The following is a 26169-nucleotide window of genomic DNA, read 5'->3' as shown; positions in this document are numbered from 1 at the left end:
CATTTAATGACAAAGTAAGATATACTTTCTTGTTCCTGATTTTTAAATTAAGAAACTCAGAACAAAAGGGTTTTAAAATGTATTTCTGTAAGGTAGAAATTAGGTTCTTTTTGCTTTTCAAATAATAGGTGGTTCTTCCAAAAATGAAGGACTAGAACACTGAGGAAAGGGTCAAATAAAAGAGAGAAGTAGGAAAGAAACGAATTAAATTTATCCCACAGAGAACAGGTAACCAGTGTGTTATCGATCTGGCTTTGTTACAGATGATGTCCTTGTCTCTCTAAGTCTGATCAGAGAGGTGGGGGGGGTTATTAAAGGAACTTTAAGTCTCTTATCTGAGAAATTAAAGAAGTGGATTTAGGTGATGTCTATAAGAGCCCTTCTTATCTTATGATGTTATTTCTCTAGGAAATTTCAGAAGAACTAGAGATGACTGCCAGAATTTAGGGTACTAAAAAAGTCTTGCAGGCCTGGACAGGGGCACAAACAGGAGAAAAATACCCACCTGAATATGCAAATTATGAGTCTTCGCCATGTTTCCCAGTTTACCCAACAAAGTGTCGGAGCAGGAAAGGGAAAAACGTGGTGTCACTATGGGCTTCACTCTAGAATACTGGAAATAATTTTTAAAAAAATTGATAAGGAAACTATAGCTATCGTGAATGTGTGACATACCCCAACATGCAAATCATACAACATGATAATTTCATATCTTCATTTAGGGGGATAGTCCCCCATTCTAAGAGTGGGTGGAAGCAGTGGGTTTCATGGAAACAGCTCCTGGCTGAGGACAAGAGAGAGAATATTCTACAGCACCAAGTTCAATGGAAGAAGACCCTGTCTCAAATGACAGATAGTCCCAGTCCTACATCCATGTAAGGTTCAGACGAGGCCTTGACTGGGTGGCCCTCCTGGAGAGAAAGGGGAAGCAGAAGAACTTCTAAAGGGGCTGATATGGGGAGACTCAGAGAGAAGTGGTGGCCTGTTCCCCATCTACATCTTGGGGAGGAATGCTGGCCATGGCCTCCTTCAGGACGTCTGGTGGTAGCACTGGCTCTGGAGTCAGTCAGTCACCTTCAAGGTGAAGGCTGAGCAGGACAGAAGGGCTCAAAAGAGGGGTGGGTTGCCAATCTAAGAGATTGCACAATGGAGCTACGAACTGGCCTGCTGGGAGTGGGGGAAGGGACCCGTAATGCCTCTGTAGGCTCACAACACCAGGGCAATGCAGAGAGGAGTGGCTGGCTGAGTGTCTGCGGGCCATGTGACACACCACACGTTAGGCACCAAGGCGGCCAATGCCTGGGGCATCACGGGGGACACCACCTGTGCTCTAGACCAGATCAGGGTGTACAAGAGGCCAGAGCCAATGCTGACGTAGCCAACTTCCCATTGCTCCCAATCTGTCCACAACCGTGAAGGCCTCTCTCACCTCCCCAGGAACCAGTCCTGTGTGATTAGAAGGTTCCAGAGAAAAGGAAGGGAAAACCACTAAAGCCTGATCGCACAGAGCTGAGTGGATGGGTCCACGGTAAAAATAGTCAAAGGCTCCGGGGAAATATTTCTGCATGCATGGAGTAAGCCAAACATACACGGACTAATCTTTACCAAACAACTTAATCACCAATCTTACAAACGACACAAAAGCAATCCAAAATCAAGCTGGGAACAAGCTTACTTACATTCTTTTGGAGCATCCGTGACACAAATCTGAAATGAAGCAACAAATGGCTAAGATAAAAATTTTGGCATTTTCAAATAGATTTTTTAAAAGGGTGAAAACATGATCCTTACATGTCTTAATTTCCATGCAAACATTTCTAACGCCATACATGTTTCCCCAGCACTAATTAAAGATTAACAAGTAGTAATTACTCTGCTTTCTCATTTGCAGCCAGAGAGATAGAGTGCAAAATCACAGGGAAATGCATTTTTACCCCCTAACATCAGCTGGGCTGTTCATGAGTATTCCCATATCACTCGAGCCATTCCACTGGCTTAAGTTCTATTTGGGGAAATATTGCAGGATGTTATGCTCTGTGGATATTCGATCACTGGCATCCTATGCACCTGGAGGCATTTCAAAGCCGTAGGGCTCTAGGGGACAGATGATGGAACAAGGCTGTTGGAAGAGGCCAGAGATGGCTGTGAAATGGAGAGGGCAGGCCGAGGGGAAGGGGGGTGGGTGTTGAGGAACGAGACCAGATGGGATGGGGGTGGCAATCAGGGATGGCGGTATCCACAGAGCATATGAAACGGCGGTTTGTGCCCCAACCGAAAACATTAACTAGCTAGCTTTCTGCGTTGTGGTGGTCCTTTGTTTCAGAATAAAATGTGGATTAAGGCTTGCTATGACCACAAACACACATCCATAGACAAGTTCAGCATGTGGCCAATGGTCAGAGGAAGGTGATGCTTCGGTCCTTCCGTGAGCACATGGTGGCTCCTAAGCCATCCTTTCCAGAGGACACAGTTAAGGTGAAGGAGGTTCAGAATTGTAGAAAGCTGGGCTTCCAAAACTTGCATCAGGATAGGTTAGGTCTTGGGGAAGATTTACAACTAAAGAATGTTCTTCTATAACTCTTGGATGTCGAATGTCAGACAATGCAATTCCTTGTCAAATCAAATGCTCGGGGGACTACGGAAAAGCCATTAAAGAAAGGAAATTAAAGCCATTAAAGAAAAGCCATTAAAGAAAAAGAAATGTAGATAAAGTACTTTTGGGATCCACAGCCTATCCCAATGTAATCTAAAAAAATATAACAGAAGCTCATGATCTCAGGCAAGAGGATGATCTCACCACCAAAAGGAATCTGAAGCACAGACCATACACTTAAAGCAAGTTTAACTTGGGCGCCTGGGTGGCTCAGTGGGTTAAAGCCTCTGCCTAAGGCTCAGGTCATGATCCCAGGGTCCTGGGATCGAGCCCTGCATCAGGCTCTCTGCTCGTCAGGGAGCCTGCTTCCTCCTCTCTCTCTCTCCGTCTACTTGTGATCTCTGTCTGTTAAATAAATAAATAAAATCTTTTTTTTTTTTTTTTTAAAGCAAGCTCAATTTGTAGGAGAAGCCTCCATCTGTAATAAAGGAGAGGGAAGTGGTAAACCATTAACTTTTAAAAAGAATCCTTCATTTCACAAAGGGATTCACCGTAAGACTCCTATAGCAAGTTCCCAGAGGCTTCGAAATGGTACTGACATGCAACATTTTCTTTAGGACCAGACCACCTGCATAAAGAAGGGCAAACCCACATAGTGCCCTATGTGCGTCTGGGCCGGTTCACAGAGTTGCCTCTCTCCATCTCGTTCACAGAGTTGCCTCTCTCCATCTCTCACTCCATCGGTGCCTCAGAGGGACCGCCCACAAGACCACTCAAGATGCATGTACCTCTCTGTTTCCTTGATTGATTCCTCGGTGGTTTCCTTGTACTCTGGAACAGTAGCATTCATATCCATGCAGACCTTGCCCACAAGCGCCCGCTGCCCAAATTTATCTGTGAGAGGCGCACACAAACAGAATGTGAAGTTATGTTTTCTCCCCCAACAGTATATCCCTCCCGAGCCTTCAGAAAACACACTTAAATTGAAATCATCATGAAAACACAAGTGAGCACGTGAAAGGTCATCACACCATGAAAAAACAGGAACAACGACAACAAACCACACCAAATTCTGTAAGTAGTTCAAGGTTTTCCACTGACTATTCCTTGGATTACTACCAGGATGAGGATAATATTTGATTAAGGTCTAAACCCGTATGTGCCCAGCGTCCTCTGTTATGTGTAAGGTTATGAGGAATACACCCAATAATGTCTATAAAGTGTCTGGCACATAGGGCTTAGAAAAGATAGCCCTACTTTTCTTAACCGTAGCAAGGCCAATATTATCATCGGTGGGGAATTTGACTTAGTCCCCTAGCAGCTCTCAGCACTAAGGAACTGGTCCTCACTAGAGGTCCTAGAAAAATTTCATTTCTGCTAGAACATTGAAAATACTGTTTGTCCGATGTCTCTGCCTCTGTCATAAGACTCTAGCAAAGGTCTTTTTCCCTCTCTCTTTCCCCTGTAATCCACTGTGATACCTGACCATTAGATGACACTCCCCTGAAACACCACCTTCACCACATATCTCATCTTGCTCAAAATCTTTGAGTATCTGATGCATATTCAAACCTCTCCACAGTCGGAACCATCCCATCTGCCCGACCTCCTCTCCCATCCCACCGTGTGGTGAATCCTGTCCTCCAGTTCAGCTGTTCTGTTTCTTGCTTCCTCTATCCACTATGGATGTCCCTGTCCCCATACCTTTGTCCATGCTGGGAAGACATTTTCCTCCCCCAATTTGATGTTCCTGTATAGCCCCATTCAAAGGCCCCTCTCTGAATTCTTTCCAGATGATCTGATTCTGAGTCTTCTCTGTTTCCTCCAAAAATAGCAATATATATTTTCAGTGCTACCCTTTAAGCCTCTGGCAGAAACTACCTTGGACAGAGAGCAGAAGTATCAGCGCATCAGCCAGTGGTATTTACTGAGCATCTGCTACGTTCTGGGCGCTGTGCAAGGTACGAGTTTTGGAATTACTAATCTAAAGCCAGTCTCGGATCTGCTTACTAGCCGTGTGACTTGGGCATGTTATGGCCTCTGAGCATCAGTTTATCCATCTGTAACACGAGGGCATGAATGCCTACTTCCAAAGGCTGTTTGCAACTGAGCTGAGATAATCCACGGCGAGTGCTCTGTGTGAAGCCAGGCATCTAGCAAGAGCACAGCTGCTGTTAATACAGTTATTAATCAAGGTGTGCGGTTATTAATTGTTAATCCCGTCTGGCTCCTCAAGGGCAGAGACTATTTTTTCTATTTCATTGTGTTCCCAGCATCTAGCACAGTGCCCTGAGCCTAGCCAACAGCCAAGACATGTCTGCGGATTATAATATAATAAACTGTTGCCACAGTGAGAATTAGTAAACCTGTTCCCAAACGCCCTAAACTAATACACAAAATTCACACCCGTACACATCATTCTGGAACCACAACCATAAATAAATAATCAAATTATGTACACAATAAAAAGCATTCAAGGGCCAGACGCATACACCTAATTACTCACAAGAAACGCAGCGCTCAAATTCTAGCAATTAAAAGGCAGGACAGCCCACACGTATAAGTCACTGCCGGGCACGGTCTGACTGTCTTGGCTTGATGTGCCCATAAATCACACTTTCATTTCCTCACCTGTAATTTCTGCAAGGAGCAGAGATGAGTCAGTGTGAATTGTTCCAAAGTAACAAGCTGTGGTTGTTCCATTCTTCAGTGTTCTCCTCTAAAAATAAATCACAAAAAACCATGAATCGCGTGTGCCCAGAAAAGTCACATGGCAAATAAAGATGAAACAGAATTCTAGTTTTTAATTTTAAAATGTTTTTATTTAAAGGTATGCCACCTTGATATGAAATACGGGTAAGGTAAATGGCAAAAGTATTTATATTCCGGAAGTGTGAGCTGGAGAAGAAGCTGGTACTTCTGATTTCCTAGATTTCACACCGTTCCGTGCTGCGGAATTCACAAAATGTAATACTAATTAATTCCTTGGTTTTTAGGATTATTTAAGGATATCCAAACTTTACTGCATCAAGGGATGAGTAAATGAGATTTTTTTCCCATTTTCTACAAGAGGGCAAAATTATTCAGCCAGATTTCTAGTTTAACCTAACAGGTTAGTAGCACATTTCCACTAACCAAACAGTAAAGGAGTCTAAAATGTATTAACCCAGAAGAAAGAGACACGAGCAAAGGAAGCAATTCTTCATCCTCTTAGAAGAAAAAAAAAAAAAAAGGATGAAAACCTGGAGGTGACTCTGGAAGGAAGAAGGAAGTGTAGAGCTGTTAATAGAGAATTGGTTAGCCATCTGTATACAGATGATTAAACCTGGCAAGACCCTTCTCCTCCTTGCTGAAATCAGCCAACCACCCCAACCAGATACTTGCAGGAGAGATTTGCTCTTGCGGAAACTTGCAGTCGTATTTGAAGACTGGACACCCGCTATGGCAAGGTACGGCAGAGACTGGAAAGAGTTTTAAGTGGATAATCTGGTTGATCCTCTGGATCCTTGGTCACTTTTTCCCCAAAATGTCACATATGCAAGTCCCACCACTGCTGGCGGGACTCAGGAACTCTTTCCTAGAGAAGATGAATGGTTCTAGAAGGAAGATATCCTCACAACGGCATTTGGGGCCCACAGTTGAAAGGGCTGTTCACTGCCATCACTGTTTATCCTATAATGAAGTTCCCTCGTCAACAAGTGCCATCCCAACCAGACTTCCAATCAGTATTTTAAAGCATCGCACTTAAATATGAAATGTATGCTCAAGGTTCAACAAACATTGGAGGAAAGTTAGTATAAAAAAAGAGGAGGAGGAAAAAAGAATCTGGAGAAAAAAAATCTCAGAGGAAAGATGCAATATGTAAGGCTAGAAGGAAGCTTGATTAAAAAAAAAAAAATCTATGGGGGCGCCTGGGTGGCTCAGTCAGTTAGGTGAACTTTGAGTTAGGAACTCAAAATTAAAACAGAAGTATAATCTAACGTTTTCTATATTCTCAAAATTTTACACACATCGTGGCTTGAAGATGAACTCAAAATAGAAAGTGCCGGTTCTTCAGCAGGAAGGACAACGGAAGTGCCACACAGAGACAAGGACATGAAGTCTTTCTAAGGCAGGGGAGGAGGCTTGTTTTTACTAGATGAGAAATTGCACTTTCACATTGGCCTGGGACAAAATAGAAAGTTCAAGAATCTGCCCAAATTATAGTTAAAGAACAGGACAGAGAGAAACCACAGAGAAAAAAGGGCCAACAAAGGAGGGAGAGGAGAAAGGAAAGCATCCCCAAGCTACTCTTACTGGTTCCCACTGAGTTCAGCCCATTTAACAAAGCAGCTACATGTGTGCGACTTACGTAATTGCAAGAAAGGAGTTTGGCTTTAAATCCTAACTGAGGAGGCCACCTAACATACAGCCGCTTCCCTTCTTCATTTGTTCTATATTTGGGCATCCTGGACCCAATGCCACCCTAGTTTCTCATAAGCTTTCAAGAGGGCTCTTCCGTTAGTGACGAGTTTGTATTTTTCCCATTTATAAGAATCTATCAAGAACATCAGGCTGTGGGTAGTGTTTCTCAATCTTTCCCCAGCCTTCAGTTCTTGACAAGAAAGGTTTTGAGACCAAGCTTTTTGAGCTCAAAATAGATGCCAAACATAGGATGACTACAAACTTCAAGACGAGTAGCGCTGGCTTCTTAACAGAGTAGATGATCTGCATTTCCACTGGGCTGAACGAGGGAGCAAAGAGTGGCCTATTTTCTTTCGATTCATCTTATACCTCCAAGGTTTGACAGCTCTCTGGAACTAGCTGGATTCATCAGCGGAATCTTTGACAACCCCACGGAGTAAGCATATTCATTCTGTTACCCAGAATATTCGCTACTAGTTTATCTTGGCACCTTTACCAGGGATCTCAGTCTCTAATCCCTTGACTGCAAACGATATGATGTATAGATTCCTGAGCCTTCTAGTGTTTTTACTTTACTCCAGAGTAATTGGAAACTGTAATCTCTCATCCAGTTTGCAATGCTCAAAGGAGGATAATCCAGGCTTGCTTTACTGGGATTTTTCCCCTAAGTAATCTCAGGAGATGTTTGCTAATCTATACTTTAAATGGCTTGCATAGTAAATGATCAACATCATCTATGGCGCAAAACTCTAGGGTCTTGATTTACCCATTTGCTGAAGTATAGATCTAGAACTGTTTTATGAGGGAGAAAATAAAACAAACAAAAATGGCCTGGATCACTTCATATGCCTGGTTTTAGCATCCCTGAGCAGTCTTCAGTCTAGGGACGGGTTCTAGTTAACAAATCTCAACTTCTACAGATTTCGGCCATATCAGCAGCTCATCTGACTATTAAAGTATGCAGGCCTGCGCATCACCAGAAACACAGGAGTAGGCAATGTAAGTATCTGTCAAGAATAAAATCTATTTTGTACTCACTGACATTAAATACTTAACTCTGCTACAAGAAGTAGTATTTATGGAGTACTGCCTGAAGGATATATGGTACTAGATACTCTAAATGTCTAAACATAAAACAGTGATATATTTGGGTTTTTTTTTAAATACTATAGCACCTTAATAATATATATTTTGACAACATAGCATGCATCTATATGAAATATTATTGAAACTAATTTTTAAGAAAATCAGTATAAGGAATAAAAATGCTTTACCTTAACAAATATCTTCTTTTTTATCATATACACAGTGCAAATTACATCACTGATTTTCCTCCCTGGGTCAGCGGCTAGTAACTTAAAGCTGAACTTGTGGAAATTTCTAACAACTGCATGGACCCCCATGGTATACGTTTACCTCTCAGTTTTATTTTCCTTTCCCCCTTTTTCCCTCTGCCATGCTTTCGTGACTCATTTGCTTCCACTGTGTACTATGCTATTTTAAGATATCGCAAACCCTTTTAAGAACAATGAGAGGGATAAACAAATTTTGAGAAAAGATCTGGTGTGGTTAACACAATTCATTAACACAGTGGCCCAGCAATTTCATGCACTGTGTTAGACCTTCTCAGTTTTTCTGGTGTCACGTGGATGCAGGCTAATTAGGTAAGATCCACTATCACACTGAATTTATGATTAAGGAAGTCAAGCATACACAGGATAGCTCTCGCTTTTACTCCTCAAGGCTTGAATGATACGAGACCAGAGGAAATGGCAGAATGGCTAGGTAACTGTATAAGGCTTATAATATTGTCACCATCACATAGCCAACACTTTAGGAAAAAAACCATCCATGGGTCCAACAACAATGCAGAAATGTTTAGACTAAGCACACTGCATGACAAAAGGTAGGGGTCAGATAAGAAGGTACTAGCAAAAGGTATTCTTCATTGCAGAAGCGATTCCTGGTTGCTGAGTAGGTTTGGCACAGGGTTTGAGGTAGAAAGAAGGGGACTGATTTCCCTGAGAGAGTGGAAGTAAGGACATCTTCTGAGCCCTCACTATACAGTTGGTGCACTTGGCAGTCACTGGTCAATGACTTGAACTAGCTCCATTGCTCCCTCTAGTGGTGTTAATGCTCATCACATTCCCACGTACCCCGCTATAGGAAACCATCCTATTTTCCCTCCTTGGGAAGCTACTAAAATAACGTGAAATCCTTCTAACTGTAATTTTAACTTTTAATTTTAAATTTCCTTGAATTTTTTAAGGCAAACATACACAATGCTTACCATGTGTCAGGCACTATTCTGAGAACTTCACGAATATTAACTTATCATAACAATTCTATGAAGTAGTTACTATCATGATCTCTACTTTATATTACAGATGGGGAAAATGAGTCACGGAACTTTCCAAAGGTTACACAGCTATTCCATATGGTCCCCAGAACAGCACTGTGGATTGGCAGGAGTAAGGGAACACACACGTGCATGGAACTCAAATTTAGTAACTTGAAACACAAGAAGTAACAGATCGAGAGTCAAGAAAGCCCACCAGATAGGGGATTTAAGGACTTGGGTTCAAGTTTTCTCTCTGCTAGGGGTTAGCCTGTGTAGAAGACGTAGATGGTCCACACACCCCTGGGGCTGCGAAAAAAACTGAAAATGTCTCCACGGTCCACTCTAGCCTCAACTGCCTGTGCTTTGTAACTAAAATATGCCCCAAGAAATGGACGTGTCTACAGGTGATTTGGTCATAACACGCTGCTACTCACAAGCAATATACTTACGACAACTCTGGTATATACTTCTTCAGCGAAGTCGATGTTCTGGAATTTGAGTTCTGTAGGAAATGTGTACATGGTCAGCCAGTCCAAAAGTGGCAGGTCCACATTACTCCCAGCAAAAGAATACTGAGGGGCATGGATGTGTGTATCAACCAGCCCAGGCATGAAGAACTCACTGGAAATAAATATAAGGGGAAAAGAATTTAATAACATCTTCAATCATTTTCCATATCTTTAAATCCCATTTTTCTCCACAGTGATTTAATTGTTCACCCCACGTAGGTTAGAGCTAATGCAATCAGATGACTGTAAATTCTCCTCTTATCTAGCGATCAAGAAACAAAAGTGAAGCTCGCTGGGAGACCTACGGCTGGTACACTGGAATGGCAGAACGGCTGGTGTGAGGTTAACCAAAGATGATAGAGGCAGGCAGAAGCACTGCACTGAGAAGAAGCAAAGCAGTCGTGGAACAAGACATCCGATGACTTTGTTCTCATAACTGGAGGTTGTAGGATGGAGCAAAGATGAGAAAAAAGGTCTTTAAAGGTCCTAGAGCCATGCTGAGGAACTACTCCCAAGTCATTAAGGATGACTGGCAATGACAAACAGTGGCCGCAGTGCTAGACTCACCGGTCCTCTAGACCTTGGCTGACTCCAAGAGACCTGGTCCTTTCCCCTGTGAGGTAGGGGCTGGGTTCTGAAATGAAGCATCAGGAGCAAACTGAGGCTGGTTAGCGACAGGCCATCTTGGGAGATGAGACTGCCCTTGGGTGGGGGGTGTCAGATGGGTAAGTGAAGACACAGCCCCGGGGCTCCAACAGCCTTCTCCAGGTGCTGCTGACCCCTCCTGCTCGTCCCTTGGACCACCAACTAATTTTCATATCTCCACTGATTCTTGTAACAGAAAGTCCTGGAAAGATGTTTTGAAGGGTTTTCAGGGGCACTACCCACAGATTCGAGGCAGCCCCCAAACTAACAGACACTTAGAACGAATCCAGTTCACTGGTGTCTGTTAAGTGTCTACACACATCCAAACAGATATCTGTCAGAAGACTGTATGTACCACCACCAGCACCCCCTGAGAAAATATTAATTATATTTTAGTATGAAGAACTTGAGCTCAAAAGTTGACATAACAAAGAATCCCTTATGCTACCAATTCAAATGTATACCATGTATACCAACTCAGTGAAAGGCAAACAAAGCCCAGGGTATCTATAAGATGCATTATGTTTAAAGAAATGGGAACCAGGAATGGTGGCCATAATGTTGATGGTAACCACAGCAGATAACATTTACTGAAGAGGTACATGTACTGGGCATGCCATCCGTGTGTGTTGTTATACTTGTGGGAGGCAGTTTGTTACAGGGGTTAAGTATATACATTCTTGGGGCTCCTGGGTGGCTCAGATGGTTAGGCATCTGCCTTCAAGTCAAGTATGATCCCAGGGTCCTGGGATCGAGCCCCACATCGGGCTCCCTGCTCGACAGGGAGTCTGCTTCTCCCTCTCTCTCTCTCCACCGTCTGCCCTGCTTGTGCTCTCTCACTCTCTCTGTGAAATAAACAAAATCCTTAAAAAAAAGAGAGAGAGAGAGACTTAAAAAAATATATATATACATTCTTGGCTCAGACTGCTTGATTTTGAATTCAGACCCCACCATCTACAAACAGTGGGATCATCGACATGTTATTTAACTTCCTTGTGACTCAGTGTCCCCTTACGTACCACGGAGACAGGAGTTACACCACAGGGCTGTTGTGAGGATTGTTAGCAAGTGTAAAAACAGTGCCTGGATAATAAAAAGCACTCAAAAAAATAGTAGTTATGATGACATAATGCTCACAATAAACTTACGAAGTAAGTTATCCTCATTGACAGAAGAGAAAACTGAAGCTCAGAAAATATAAGTTAAAAAAAAAAAATCACTCAACTAGTCAGCTTTGGAGCCTAGATTCCAATCCAGGCAGTTTGTCTGCAGGCTCAGTACTCTCGGTCACTATCCTTCGGAGGACACTGTCCTCCGCTTTGGCCAGGTAGAGCCGTGACAAGCTCGTATGGCAAGAAGGTGGCGTTAAGTGAGCCTACAACGTGGGGGGCCGCGCAGCACGGGGGAGGATGAACTATGGATTCCTCTCAGGCGGGAGTTGCTGACCTCTCAGGATACCTCAGTCCTGGGGCTTTTCCTGTCTCCAACACCACGAAATGAAATGGCTGTGTGATTTGTTTGTGTTGTTGTATTGTTCAATCAAATAAAATTTCCCAAATATCTGGTAAATTTTTAAAACTTTCCTAAGCCTTGTGGGAGGTCCCAAGAGAAATAAGCTGTCTTCAAAGAGATTATAATCTAGTTGAGCAGATTAGGGGTGGGTGAGGCTATGTCTAGGGTGGGTGGGGAGACGAGAGGGAGATAGAGAGAAAAGCAGATCTGGTCAAAATATAAAGGATCTTAGTGGGCAATTTCACTCCTAGTGGTTTACCCAACTGAAAAAAAAACAGACACTTATGAAAAAGCACTGTACAAAAATATTTAGAGCAGGTTTATGTATTCTAGCCTCAAACTGGAAACAGTTCAAATATCACAGGAAAACAGATAAAGGAACTGTGATATTTCAACACAATGGGATACTATTTGGCAATAAAAAGAAAGAACTACTGATATAAACAACAAAATGGATGAATCTTGGAAACATTATGAAGAATGAAGAATCCAGACACAAGAATTACTGATTTATTTCAGTCATATGACTGAAGTAATATGTGTGAAGTAATCTATGTGATAGAAAAAAATTGAACAGGGACGAGGGGCTGGAAGGGGCACAAAGGAACTTTCTAGGCTGATAGGAACGTGTTATATCTTGATCGGTATATGTTGGTCACATAGTTACAAGTGTCTGTCAAAATTTATCAATGTACATACCTAAGATCTGTGCACTTTACTTCATAAAAAAAAGTTTCAAAACAACAGCCCCCCCCCCAAAAAAAACCCATCTTAGAAAGGGTCTTGAATAATCAGCTCAGTGAGTTAACTGGTGTTGGTTATTCTCTAGCCAGGAGGGAGGGGATGGTGAGGATACTTGTTACTTTGTTTTTTCTTCTCTTTTGCAGAGCTGTGACACACTGAACCTCGGCTGTAAGATTTGCAGAATTTGGCCGTGGCAGGGATGTGCTGGGAGACTCCTTCCATGCATGTCCCAAGCATGACATTTCTGAATAAAGATTATGGTGATAAGAACAAAAAGGAAAAGATGGATACAAAAGAAAAAGCTTGATATTTTATTAGCTCTGGGCAGCAAAGGAGAGGAATGAGTCCAAAAGAGAGGTTCTGAGCATGTGAAGCTGATTATAAGACATGATGTGCAGGGAATGTAGGAGGAAAGCACGTTGAGGGCAGGGTGATGTTTTTAAGTCTAGAGTCAATGTGATCTCCAACGGTCCAAAGAGCATCAGAAACATGGGATAAGAGGTGACCGACTCAGGTCTGAGAGTCTGCTCTGCGGAGGTAAGCCTCGAGTTTGGTGGCGCCAGCGATTTCTGTGGATAAAGAACAAAACTGAATCTTGAGCAGCACCGTCCACTTACAAGAGTAAGAATGAGGAACACAAGGCCATGCTCCTTCCGGGCAGAGCTGTCAGGAGGACTGAGGGAGACCCAGGAAAGAGAGGTATCAAGGACAGCAATGAAGGGAAAGGAGTACAGGACAGAGACTTGTCAAGGGCAAGTGGTCTCAGGCAATGAGAGCTCTCATTTCTATGCAGTGGTTGGGGAGACACCTGATTTCATGTGGATTCAGTCCTACACCGTAGAATACTTACCAGATCTCTAGAATGGTTTAGTTACTGTCCTACGTGCAGAAAAGAAAACCATGAACACGAAAGATCAGTGTTTAGAGAAAGTACTGGGCAGAGGGAGAAATCCCTTTAAAAATATTCGGTAGTGGGAGAATGGGAAGGTAGGGGGAAAGGGAAAGGCATGTTTTGTTGAGCATTTTCTTAAGGAAGCAGAGAAGAAGGAACTCTTTTCAATTTTGCTCACTCACTAGCTTCATTGTCTTAGAAAAGCTCAACTTTCCCATGGGTCAATATCATTAATTTCATATTCTAGACCTGTAGTGCTGGCCAGTCTGTATCAGAATCTGAGGACAAAGAAGACTTCTTTGCCCCTATATACACTTATCAAAACACCCACTCATATTTTAACCAAGTGGACAATGTTCACGAAAGCTCTACCATCAAAACATATGACTATCTAGAAGGTTCTGAGTTGCCCAAGCTGTTTGCTCAACATCGTCAACCCTCATTCACCTGCCAGCCAGGAGGTGTGATGGCCCTGTGGGCTTGGGAACCTCAGGCTCTTTGAAAATGACCATTTCCTTGCCCAAAAATGCAGGGGTATAAAACAATCAATAACATCTTGCCTTTACTTAAAATATTGGTATTTGGTCCATTATGGATTTTTTGCATTAGTTTTGATTTTTAAAAATGGTGCATCAAACTATTACTTATCTTGATCCCTGAGTTTTTTCCCTTCCCGACTACCCTTAAATTCCTTGCCCAATGTGAATGCCTCACTTGTTTCAGCCTAATCCTGGCCCTGGTCCATGGCCACAATCTGATCCACTTCCATTAAAGCTCTGCTCAGAATGCTCCGGTCGTAATTTTCATTTAAGAAAACCCACATCCTGGGCCACCCGGGTGGCTCAGTCAGCTGAGTCTGCCTTCAGTTCAGGTCGTGAGCCCAGGGTCCTGGGATCAAGCCCCACGTCAGGCTCCTGGTTCGGCAGGGAGTCTGCCTCTCCCTCTGGCCCTCCCCTTGCCTGTGCTTGCACATGCACTCTCTCCAATAAATAAAATCTTAAAAAAAGAAAAGAAAAAGAAAATCCACATCATGCTGAAATAGACCTGCAGGTACAATTAGTCTGTTAAACGCACTATCGGAGACACCATCTTCTGTGCTATCTTCCTTGTGACTTACAGAAATTCAAGTGCACCTATCTGTGTGTTTGGTGTAAGGTTTTCTACAAAGACCTCAGTCTTCCACCAAGGTTTATGTTTTTTCTTACCACTTCTCTGTGTGTGGTGCCTACAGAGGCCCCAGAACCTATATTTGTCTGATGGACTTTCCAACAAGGGCAGCCTCATAAAGAGGAGCAGAAGGATGTGAAGACCCACAGCAGTGTTCACCCCTCCCCCCACCCTCAACCACTCCGCCTCCTACCCTCAGCTCATCTGCTCCCACAGGTTCTGCCCCCTTATCCTGAAGGCCTGCCGGCAGGAGACCAAGGTCAGTCATTCCTCAACATACATTCTCATACCAATCTAGCAAGAGGAAGTAGACAATAACACAGAAGTGGCTAGAATTATCTCCCTGCCCACTGGATTCACTTCCGGGCCCACTGCCCAAGACCTCCCAAGCCCAGAGAGGCAGCAGGTAGGAAACCTGAACACAAACACGGGTGCACCAAAACTTCATTATGAACAGTCACCCCATCTGTCAGGACTGGGGCCAACCCCTCTGCCTCCAAGCCTTATGGGTAACCCAGTTCACGGAGCTGCTGCAGGGTCCTTAGGAGGCATCCACCATCGCTGAGAACAATTATTTGCTAACAGCCTGGGAGACGGGCTCAGAGAAGGGAAGTGACTTGCTTTCACGCTGTAGCGAGAGGATTCAAGCCAGGTGTTCCAGTTCCTAGTTCACTGTTCTCACCACACCGCTCTGAAGTCACTTCCCAAGTTAAAACAATGCCTGTAGGGGCGCCTGGGTGGCTCAGTGGGCCTTCGGCTCAGGTCATGGTCTCAGGGTCCTGGGATCGAGCCCCGTATCCAGCTCTCTGCTCAACAGGGAGCCTACTTCCCCCTCTCTCTCTGCCTGCCTCTCTGCCTACTTGTGATCTTTGTCTGTCAAATAAATAAATAAAATCTTTTAAAAAAATGCCTATAGAATGAAAGTGATTTTTATTGATTCTGGAACTTCCATTGACTTTGGAAACATACTTGCCCTGAAACAAGATAAAATCTTTGAGTTCAAAAAAAGTATTTTCCCCTTGGGTACCTGGGTGGCACAGTGGGTTAGGCAGTGGGCTCTTGGTTTCGGCTCAGGTCCGATCTCGGGTTTGTGACCTTGAGCCCCGAGTCTGGCTTGCACTCAGCAAGAAGTCTGCTTGAACTCCTTTTTTCCTCTCCCACTGCCCCTCCCCCTCCAAAATAAAGAAATAAATCTGTAAGTTAAAAAAGTATTCCCATCTCTACAAAACAAATCAACCACGCTATGAAGAATGAGCCAATCATAGCAAACATGTTTTGAACAAATATTAAACGCCCCTGATACACAGGGCGCCTGGGTGGCTCAGTCAGTTAAGCACCTGCCTTCGGCTCAGGTCTTGATCTTCAGGTCCTGGAATGGAACCCTGAGTCTCGGGCTCCCTGCTCAGCGGGGAGTCTGCTGCTTTCTCTCTCTCCCTCTGCCCCTTCCCCCTGCCCATTCTCTCTCTCTCCTCTCTCTCTCACTCAAATAAATGAATAAAATATTTTTTAAAACCCATAATATAAAACCACAGCTCAAATGCACTTTGGGGGATGGGTGTTCCCTAACTGCACTGTCACTTACTGCTCCCCAAGCCTCCCCATCTCCCCCCAACCCCCTCACCCCTGGCAGTTTCTCTCCCTCCCTCTTTATTTCCTTTCTTCCTTCCTATATACCTTCACGGAAGGTAGCACAACCTATCACTGGCGTGCTTCCCTATCTGCGTCCCTGCTTGCTCTCTGAGATCCCCGTGGGTTGTAAACCCTGCGAGGGCAAAGACTCTACACATCATTTTCTCCAGATCCTGGTTGTTGCACACAGTAAACTCCACAAAGATCTGCTGAAGAATTAAATGGATGATGGCAGCCTCCCATTCTCAAAGTTTCCATCCTTCAGCTTCCTGTTCTCAAATTCCCTTCTCGTTCTCACCTTGCCCCACAAGGAAAAAAATAAAACCTCTCCGTCTCCGAGGCAGGTTTGTAATCATCTGAGACTAGTGAAGGGCACTATTTAACAGCAAAAGGGAAGACGTTGACTGTACTTACTGGTTGCTTAGTTCTCTTACTTCACATGGCTTGAAGCACCATTCTTTGGCCAGCTTTTCTTGTTGGGATGCCTCTTCTAAAAACACTATCTTTAAAAGAAAGAAAGAAGAATAACAGATCAATAAACCATAGGCATTTGCTGTAGTTAAATATCTAAATCTTTTTAAAAGGTGTTCGATAACCAAATGGGATACAGTTCAGAGACAAAAGGACAGGGGTTTGCCTTTGCTTGACCAAGGAAGCAAACTGCATGAAATTTCTTTTTCTGCCTTTCTACAGATACACATAAGACTTCAAAAATCCTAATTTGAAGACACGGGGTGTTAAAAATGGCTAATTGATATCTATTTCTCCCCACATCCCAAAATGATTAAAGGAAACAATTACTTATAGAAGGTGTACCTCACTGCAGATGAATAAAAGACTTTTGTTAAGCTGTTAAAGGAAACCCATGTCCAGAGTATGGTAGTAGTATATCATGGGGAAAGTTATTAACACTGAATATAATCGCACATAATAATTGCCTGACAATCAAATCTTAGCATGAATGATGTTGATGCTCTGGTTCTGGCCATCTGCCATAAAGAGGTCTGCTATATTTTTCTAGTACTGTGGATGAGAGGCTAACAGAGCGATCTCTTACGCTAACAGAGCACTGACAACATGCACAACAGCTGGGGAACTTTGGAGGGACCTCTTAATTCTCTCTTGGTCTGGGTTCCCCATCTGCACCCTGGGGATAACATCAGTACATATTTCATAGGGTTACTATAAAGACTAAATATGGTAACATGTTAAAGATATTAGCACATCCCTAGAATATATTAAATGCTAGACACATTGTATCTATTGCTGATTCTTTTTTAAATACAGTATTACTGTCTTCTCTCTAAAAGTGGACTGCAAAGCCAGAAAAAACAAGGGACAATGGAATATATATGCAGGAAATATCCTGTATCTCATTTCTAATTGTAATATTGGGAGAATAAATGTTTTATGGAACATAAAATATTGAAAAAAGACTGCTAAATAAAATGTATCTAATTAATTAGAAGCAAGGCACTATACTGTGCAAAAAACAGTGGAACTGAAAATAAAGTAAAATATGTTGATTTCTTTATTCATTGACGATGCACTTTTTTTTAAAAAAATGGGATTTTTTTAAATCTCAGAAGAGAAAATGAAAAAGTAATTCCTACAAATGAGAAAATATAATTTGATGATCCTGAAAACAGACTGGAATCAATAAGTATCAGATCTGTAATTAATTTAAAAAACACAAAAACAATTTATCTCTATAATTCAGAGGTGATTTACCATTAAACACATAAATACATACATGCATACCTACGTAAAAATAGTTGTAAAGCACCTGTATTCATACATTTGAACATATATTTGAAATAAGTGGTTTCTGAGGAAAACGTAAATGATCAAAACTTACTCTGGAGAGACAGGGAAACTGAAGGAACTAGTAACCCTGGAAGAAACCGAGTAAGTTTATTTGCTGTTGTTTCTTTGGGGTTTTTTTTGTTGTTATTTTTTAAGAGAGAGAGTGCAAGCAGGTGTGGAGGGGCAGAGGCAGAAGGAGAGAATCTCAAGCACACTCCTGCCGAGCGTGGAGCCTGATGTGGGACTTGATCTCATGACCTGAGCCAAAATCAAGAGTCATTCGCTTAACTGACTGAGCCACTCAGGCACTCCATGAAGTTTTACTAACACATTAAGTAAGCTTGTGGTTCAGAAACATGCTGTCTAATAGAACTAAAATCCCTGTCACAAATACAAGTTCCTCCCTTCTAATAATTGGGGCTCTCCCCTGAGGACATGGTTTTCCCCGTGCTTCTCAAATGGCAGGTGTTCACACATCAGAGTCAGGGAATGAATTGGTTCCTTCCATACCCACCACAATCCTTTCCAAACCATTTCTTCTGAAGCTCCTTGTAAACTAAATTCTTTTAAGACCCGCCCCTTCCAGCTTTCAAGAGCCCCTTTCTCTCATTTTCCAGATTTGTTGATGCCTGGCTCATATTCTTTCTCTCCACTCCAAGCCCTGCTTTCATTCCTTTGAAAATCACTGTGGACTTTTGACACCATGACCACCTGAGTTCCATGAACTCATTTTCAGCGATTCTTGCATGAACAAACGAACAAATGAAGTTCACAAACTTCATATTATGGTCACACCTCGGACATGTTCATGACCCACAACTGCTCCACCTCCAAAACTCCTGCATCACACGTCAGACAATGACCTCTCTTTCCAGTTTGCTATTTCAACTACTCCGACCAATCTCCCACCTGGAAAAGCCCTCCTTTAATCTTCTCCTCTCTACTCTTCCCCAGTCCATCAGCGGTCTTCTTCCACAGTGTCCTTGTCTGGCTCAGAGTCTACCACCTATTATTTTATATTTCTTATGTCTTAGTCAACACACAACATTTAGCCTTAACTGAATCCAACTCTCCTCCTCTCTGGGCTACACCTGCGGAGCCAGACAGTGTTGGAGCAAAGCACACGATATGATAGAGGGAATATCCATAATCATCAAGGTCAAGTGTGCTCCTATCAATGCCTATGCCTTGCACCCTAAGACATCTCTCTAGCACTTGCGGTCTTTACTCCCAGTAAAACTTAAAGGAAACATAATTGTATAGACACCAAGAGATCATTAAAAATGTTTTTCCAGTAATAGATTAATATTATCAAATAACTCAGAAGGAATTCAAAGAATTGAGAGATATTGCTATAAAAAAAGATCCTCTCAGTCACATCTACTTGATTTATGTGAAAATGTTTCTTAGCACTTACAGCTACAAAAATGGAAAATAAGAAAAAAATTGATGGCGCTCCTATTTCATTCTACCAACAAGTAACACTTGTCCATACATATATTATCTAGTTGGAGAAAAAAACAGCTTTTTGTATTTTACATTTCACAAATTACCATATGGTCCCAGGAAATTTTAAATACATTTATCCACATAAATTTGATGGCAATGCTTGATTAATAAAAGACTTTCCAATATAAAACTATATCGCATTAGCATAGACTAAGGAAAGTAGAATAGAGTTAATAGTTCCAAGAAGAAAAAGGGACTATATAGCATTTCAGATCATTAAAGAGAAGCTAGTTCATGATTTTTTTTAAAAAATAGACTAAGGTAGATATCAAGTCACTATATTTTTATTCTATCAGATAGATTTTAAAAAGTAATGTCACAGTTCAATTTTAACAGGTACGTATTTACAATCTGCCAAAAATTATGAGCTTTACATGTATTTAAATTTAATAAAAACTGCATATATCAACTTTTAAAAGTGCAAAAGCAAATAGATTTTTAAAAATTCCTTTAAGGGGCACATTAATTTAAAAAGAAAAATGTGAACAGCATTTCTCTAGTCAACTCGTTCTAGCCCTCCAGCATGAAGATTTGAAATCTACCCTCTCTTCAAGCTTCTCACCGCCCTTACCCCCAAAAGCATACATCACACATGCACAAGAGTGAAAAATTGAAAACAATTTCAAAGTCAGTCAATAAGAGGTTGGTTAAATACAATGCAACACAAACTAAGAGTGAAGGGGTGCCTGGGAGGCTTAGTTGGTTGAGTGTCTGCCTCTTGGTTTGGCTCAGCTCATGATCTCATGGGTCACGGGAATAAGCCCTGCGTTAGGCTCCGAGCTCAGCGGGGAGTCTGCTTGAAAGATTCTCTCCTTCTCTCTCTCTCTCATCAATAAATAGATCTTAAAAAAAAAAAAAAGTTACAATGAAGGCTTAATATCTACCTAATGGAACATTATCCCTGATATGATCTTTCGGTGTTTTTAAAAATTCAGGTTACTAGATAACATGTATGGTATAATCACATTTTTAAAAATATTTTGCTTTTCTTTACTAGTCTCTCCCTCCCCACCTCCCTGCTTTTTAATCACATTTTTTGGTAAGAATATGGTGTGTGTGTTGGCATGTCTGAATGTTGATAGTAGTGATCATTTCCTTACAGTACATTCTTTGGGATTCAAAATTGTTAATAAATAGTTTCTCGTAACAAAATCACCAAAGTTAATTCCATTTTAATTGTACATGAAAATGTAAAGTAAAAAAAAAATAGAATACATAAATGTAATCTCCACTCATGGAGCCTATGGTTGGGGAATTAAGATTCACAAAGACAGACGATACGTGAGACAAGGAAGGGATAAAGAGAGAGTGCAGTGCCCTGGGGTTCAGATGGACAGACAGTGGGTGTGTTCAGTGAAGGTTTCAAAGGCAGAACTCTGGCCAGAGTATCTGAGGTTGGAAAGAAAAGGATGGAAAGAGTACATAATGATAGGAACAGAAGCACAGAGGCAAAAAAACTGCAAGACGTAGTGTAGACAGGAGTCTTCTTTAAATACCATTGCAACACTGGGTTGGAGAGAACTTTAATCCACAAATCAAGTACTTACTAGACGGTTTTCTTGCTCTAGCTCATGTATTCACTCAACCATTACTGTCTGCATGTCAAACACTATCCCAGGGAGTAGGAACAATAAATCGATAGGTGAATATGAGATATATTGCTTGTATTAGTGAGCGCTGTGATGAAAGATAAAGCAAGGTAAATGGATGAGATAAAATGTGGTGTGTGATGGATCTCTCTGAGCAATGACAGACTTGCATAAAGGAAGGTAGTAAAACGCTCGCATATTCTGGGAGGAATAGTCCAGGCAGAGGGAAAAAATCAGGACAAAGGCTCTGACACGTCTACTTAAATTTAAATTAATGCTTGGCAAGTTTTGAGACACCAGGGATGCCAGTTAGGGGTATGGTACAAGGACTAGAAGAATAGAGATGGTAGCCAGGGGCTTTGTAGATCATGGTACAGCCTTGAGATTTATTTTTAAGGAATCTCTAAAATTATTTTAGAAAATGAAAACAGCAAAATTATAATATATCACTGATATTCTCTTTATGGGGCAATGGCTCTTTGATCCTGAGTTTTTCTGGGCTTATGGGGCCATTCATTCCCACTTTCCATCTTTCACCATTTCATGGTACCTGTTATAACTCATGACTTTCCTCCACAAGCCACAGTTTAGGTGGGCTGTCTGGCACATACAGAAATCATTAAAAACCAGGTTTCATAAAATCATAAAATCAGACATAGTGCCAGCTGACCAGAACCTTCTCATCTGAGTTCCTTGTTTTCCAGATGAGGAAATTGAATCCCTTCTGTTAAGGAAACCACTCCAAGTGCTCTCTCACTTGAAACTGTGCTGTTTAGGATGAGCAGTACTGAGAATGTCAGCAATACTAAAGCCAAAATCAGATGAGTAATGACTGTCAGCTAATGAAAAAACTCCCTGCAAGACAGAGGCTTCAAACACCAGATGGCAAATTTGGGCAAGATGTTTGTTGTTATGAAGAGTAAACTGTTCTTTGGGTCACTGCAAAATAGCTGGGTCATCCAACAAAATAAGTTTGCCAAACTCTGCTACAGACTCCTAAAAAGACTCATGTAAGTTAAAACTGTATAATTTGAAAACCACCCCATTAGCTTACATGAACATGTCCAAAAAGCTTTATCCTATTTATGACTGGTTTTTTGATTGGCAATAGCTTTTAATAATTATTCCTTTTAACTTTAGAGTTTAATAAAATACTCTTGGAGGGGCGCCTGGGTGGCTCAGTGGGTTAAAGCCTCTGCCTTCAGCTCAGGTCATGATCCCAGGATACTGGGATCCAGCCCAACATAAGGCTCTCTGCTCAGCAGGGAGCCTGCTTCCTCCTCTCTCTCTGCCTGCCTCTCTGCCTATTTGAGATCTCTATCTGTCAAATAAATAAATAAAATCTTTAAAAAAAAATACTCTTGGAAAAGTGTAGATTTTGGCTGTCTTATTTTTTTCTTCTGGCTGTCTTATAAAACCTTATTTTGCTATAGAAAAAATGTGGTTTTCGGGGCGCCTGGGTGGCTCAGTGGGTTAAAGCCTCTGCCTTCGGCTCAGGTCATGATCCCAGGGTCCTGGGATCGAGCCCCACACCGGGTTCTCTGCTCAGCAAGGAGCCTGCTTCCTCCTCTGTCTCTCCGTCTGCCTCTCTGCCTACTTGTGATCTCTGTCAAATAAATAAATAAATAAAAATGTGGTTTTTGATAGATAAAAAAGTAATTGTAGTAATTCTTCTGATCTAATGACATTTAGTAACTTTTTGGCATTTAGTAACTTTTTATTAGAAAAATAAAATGTTCTAAAATGATGGGACATCTGATAATAATAATAATAAATATTATTAAATGTACTTATTGTATGCAGACACTGTCCTACACATTTTACATGTGTTAACTCATTTAACCTCACAAGAATCCTTCTGAGGTAGGTAGTATCACTAACCTCATTTTACAGATGAGAAAACTGCGGCACAGATATATTAAGCATTTTACCTAAGAATACGCAGCTGGGGGGCGCCTGGGTGGCTCAGTGGGTTAAAGCCTCTGCCTTCGGCTCAGGTCATGATCCCAGGGTCTTGGGATCGAGCCCCATGTCGGGCTCTCTGCTCAGCGAGGAGCCTGCTTCCTCCTCTCTCTCTCTGCCTGCTTCTCTGCCTACTTGTGATTTCTGACTGTCAAATAAATAAATAAAATCTTAAAAAAAAAATCTGATTGACTTAAAAAAAAAAAAAAGATTACGCAGCTGGTAGGTATCTAAAATTCGAACTACAGTCATTGTCCAGGCTGAGGGCTATTAAACACTATACATTTTTAGAAATTGTCTTTCATGCAAAACTTTTAAAGAGAGCTCCCCCTACAATTTCTCTTTTCTTTATAAAATATTTTTTGGTCCCTTCCCTTTCCTTTCCCTTCCCTTAATACATCTCAGGCTGGTGGGCCTGGGGGGGCCAGGAACATAAAAGCAGTTGGGGTTAAAGGGATCGTCAAGGCTGAGAAAGCTAACAGGGCCACAGGGACTGGGGTGAAGAAGTACAGAGTCAAGGAGGCAGGTTAAGTGGGCAGGGATGGTGAGGAGGCAGCCACAAGGGTCAAGAGATTGATTCCACACAGGGTCTCCAGCAAGTATGTAAATATACGTGGTTAGTGATAGTCTTCTCAGAGGTGAGCTACAAATATGGAAAGGAAGGACTAGCATACGGTGGTACTGGACTTGAATTGGAGGTACTGGTGTCAACTCATAGTTTTAATTTAGACAGATCAATAAAGAATGAAAAAATATATATGTATACACATGCATACTTACATACATATCCACATGCATACATAAATCCTTCCTAACTCTGTCTGCTAAGAGGCATAGAAACAATGACACCTTGTAACAATTAGCACCCACAATGCTCAGATGGTGATTTCTATATACTATTCTCCACTACAAAGAAGCGGATTAACTCCAGGGCTGGAGCAAAGCACAAGATAAATTGGGAATGTAACTTTGTACCAAAAAGGAGGCACACACACACACAAAAAAATAGCCAAAGACCTTGAAGAAGTTCCAGCTAGCAAAATATGGATCAATTTGAACATCAAATAATAATAATTTTATTATTATTTACAATTATTTATTTATAATTTGTTATTATGATTGTGAATTAAGTCCCAATGAATAAAAGATGTATTCCTGAATCCACATGAATGAATGAATGAATGAATGAATGAGGGAGAGTTTTTCATTACAGTAGAACACCAACTAACACATGTAGAAGGAATGATAGAAAGTTAGCATTTGGCAACCATCATTGTAATAAATGATTCATGCAAAAATTATCAATGAATGTGGTGCATAAACAATGAATTCTGGAACACTGAAAAGAAATAAAATAAAATGGAAAAAAAACTAGTGAGTGAAAATTTTGTAGGAGAACAGGATAGTTATATAAATTCAAAATATCTCCCCACAAAATTTATTTTACATAGAAAATAATAACTTCTCAGTGGAAAAATCTGGCAATCACTACCTGAACCAAGTGAACAAAGTTAACATTAAGAATAATGGGATTAAAAAAAAAAAGAATGGAATAAACCAGTATCATGCGTCTGGGCTATGATGCACCAAGAGCACAGCACCAGTTTCTTGGTATTCCTGCCAAAAAATGCAGAATCTGAGTCTAATCGTGAGGAAACATCAGTGAACCCAAACTGGAAGACATCCTAAAACAAAACAAACAAACAAACAAACTGTCCTGTCTTCTTGGAACTTACTCAGGACAGTTATATCTTTTTTTTTTTTTTTTTTTTTTTTTTTAAAGATTTTATTTATTTATTTGTCAGAGAGAGAGTACACACAAGCAGGCAGAGAGGCAGGCAGAGGCAGCGAGAGAAGCAGGCTCCCTGCTGAGCAAGGAGCCCGGTGTGGGACTCGATCCCAGGACCCTGGGATCACGACCCGAGCCGAAGGCAGCGGCCCAACCAACTGAGCCACCCAGGCGTCCCAGGACAGTTATATCTTGAAGACCTAAAAAAACAAAACAAAACAAAACAAAAAAACCCCAAACAAACAAAAAAAACAAACAAGGGTGCCTGGGTGGCTCAGTGGGTTAAAGCCTCTGCCTTGGGCTCAGGTCATGATCCCAGGGTCCTGGGATCGAGGCCCGCGTTGGGCTCTCTGCTCAGCGGGGAGCCTGCTTCTTCCTCTCTCTCTGCCTGCCTCTCTGCCTACTTGTGATCTCTGTCTGTCAAATAAACAAACAAAATCTTTAAAACAAACAAACAAACAGGGGTGCCTGGGTGGCTCAGCGGGTTAAAGCCTCTGCCTTCGGCTCAGGTCATGATCCCAGGGTCCTGGGATCGAACCCCGCATCCGGCTCTCTGCTCACCAGGGAGCCTGCTTCCTCCTCTCTCTCTGCCTGCTTGTGATCTCTGTCAAATAAATAAATAAAACATTTAAACATTTAAACTTGAAGACCTGTCCCGGGTGAAAGGCAACTAAAAATTCATGGTGTATATACAACCTGTGAAGTTAGTGGGCATCCTGACCCAGAAGGAGGAAAAAGCTATCAGGGACATTACTGGGTCAGTAGGCAGGGTTTGAAGAGATCTGTGGACAATAAAGCAGATTTAGATCTACATTAATTTCCTGATCTAGATGATTGTACGTGATTATGTAAGACAGCATCCTCATTTTTTTTGTTTTGTTTTGTTTGGAAATACATACTGAAGTATTTAGACTACAACAGGATGTTTGTAACTTATCCTCAGTTAGTTCGGAATAAAAGTATGTATATACATACAAAATACATACACACATATAAAACATGTATATATACACGTATCGGTGGGGGGAAGAACCATGAAACAAATGTGGTAAAATGTTCACGGTAGGGCACCTGGGGG

The 26169-nt window shown here is 41.7% G+C and overlaps 1 protein-coding gene across 1 annotated transcript in view; it reads right to left on the bottom strand.

The window, feature by feature from the left end:
- Positions 1-26169, bottom strand: part of GDA (guanine deaminase) — a 72747-nt gene that overhangs the window by 19638 nt on the left and 26940 nt on the right. The window contains exons 2-7 of the mRNA XM_080820710.1: positions 16851-16939; positions 9788-9959; positions 5225-5312; positions 3382-3487; positions 1680-1707; positions 506-613 (exon numbers count right to left, since the gene is read on the bottom strand). Of these exons, the coding sequence (XP_080676836.1) occupies positions 506-613; positions 1680-1707; positions 3382-3487; positions 5225-5312; positions 9788-9959; positions 16851-16939 (591 nt within the window). The remainder of the gene's footprint in view (positions 1-505; positions 614-1679; positions 1708-3381; positions 3488-5224; positions 5313-9787; positions 9960-16850; positions 16940-26169) is intronic.

This window comes from Martes martes (genome assembly GCF_963455335.1).
Source record: "Martes martes genome assembly, chromosome: 12".
NCBI lineage: Eukaryota > Metazoa > Chordata > Mammalia > Carnivora > Mustelidae > Martes > Martes martes.
This window is presented reverse-complemented; position numbering and strand designations above follow the sequence as displayed.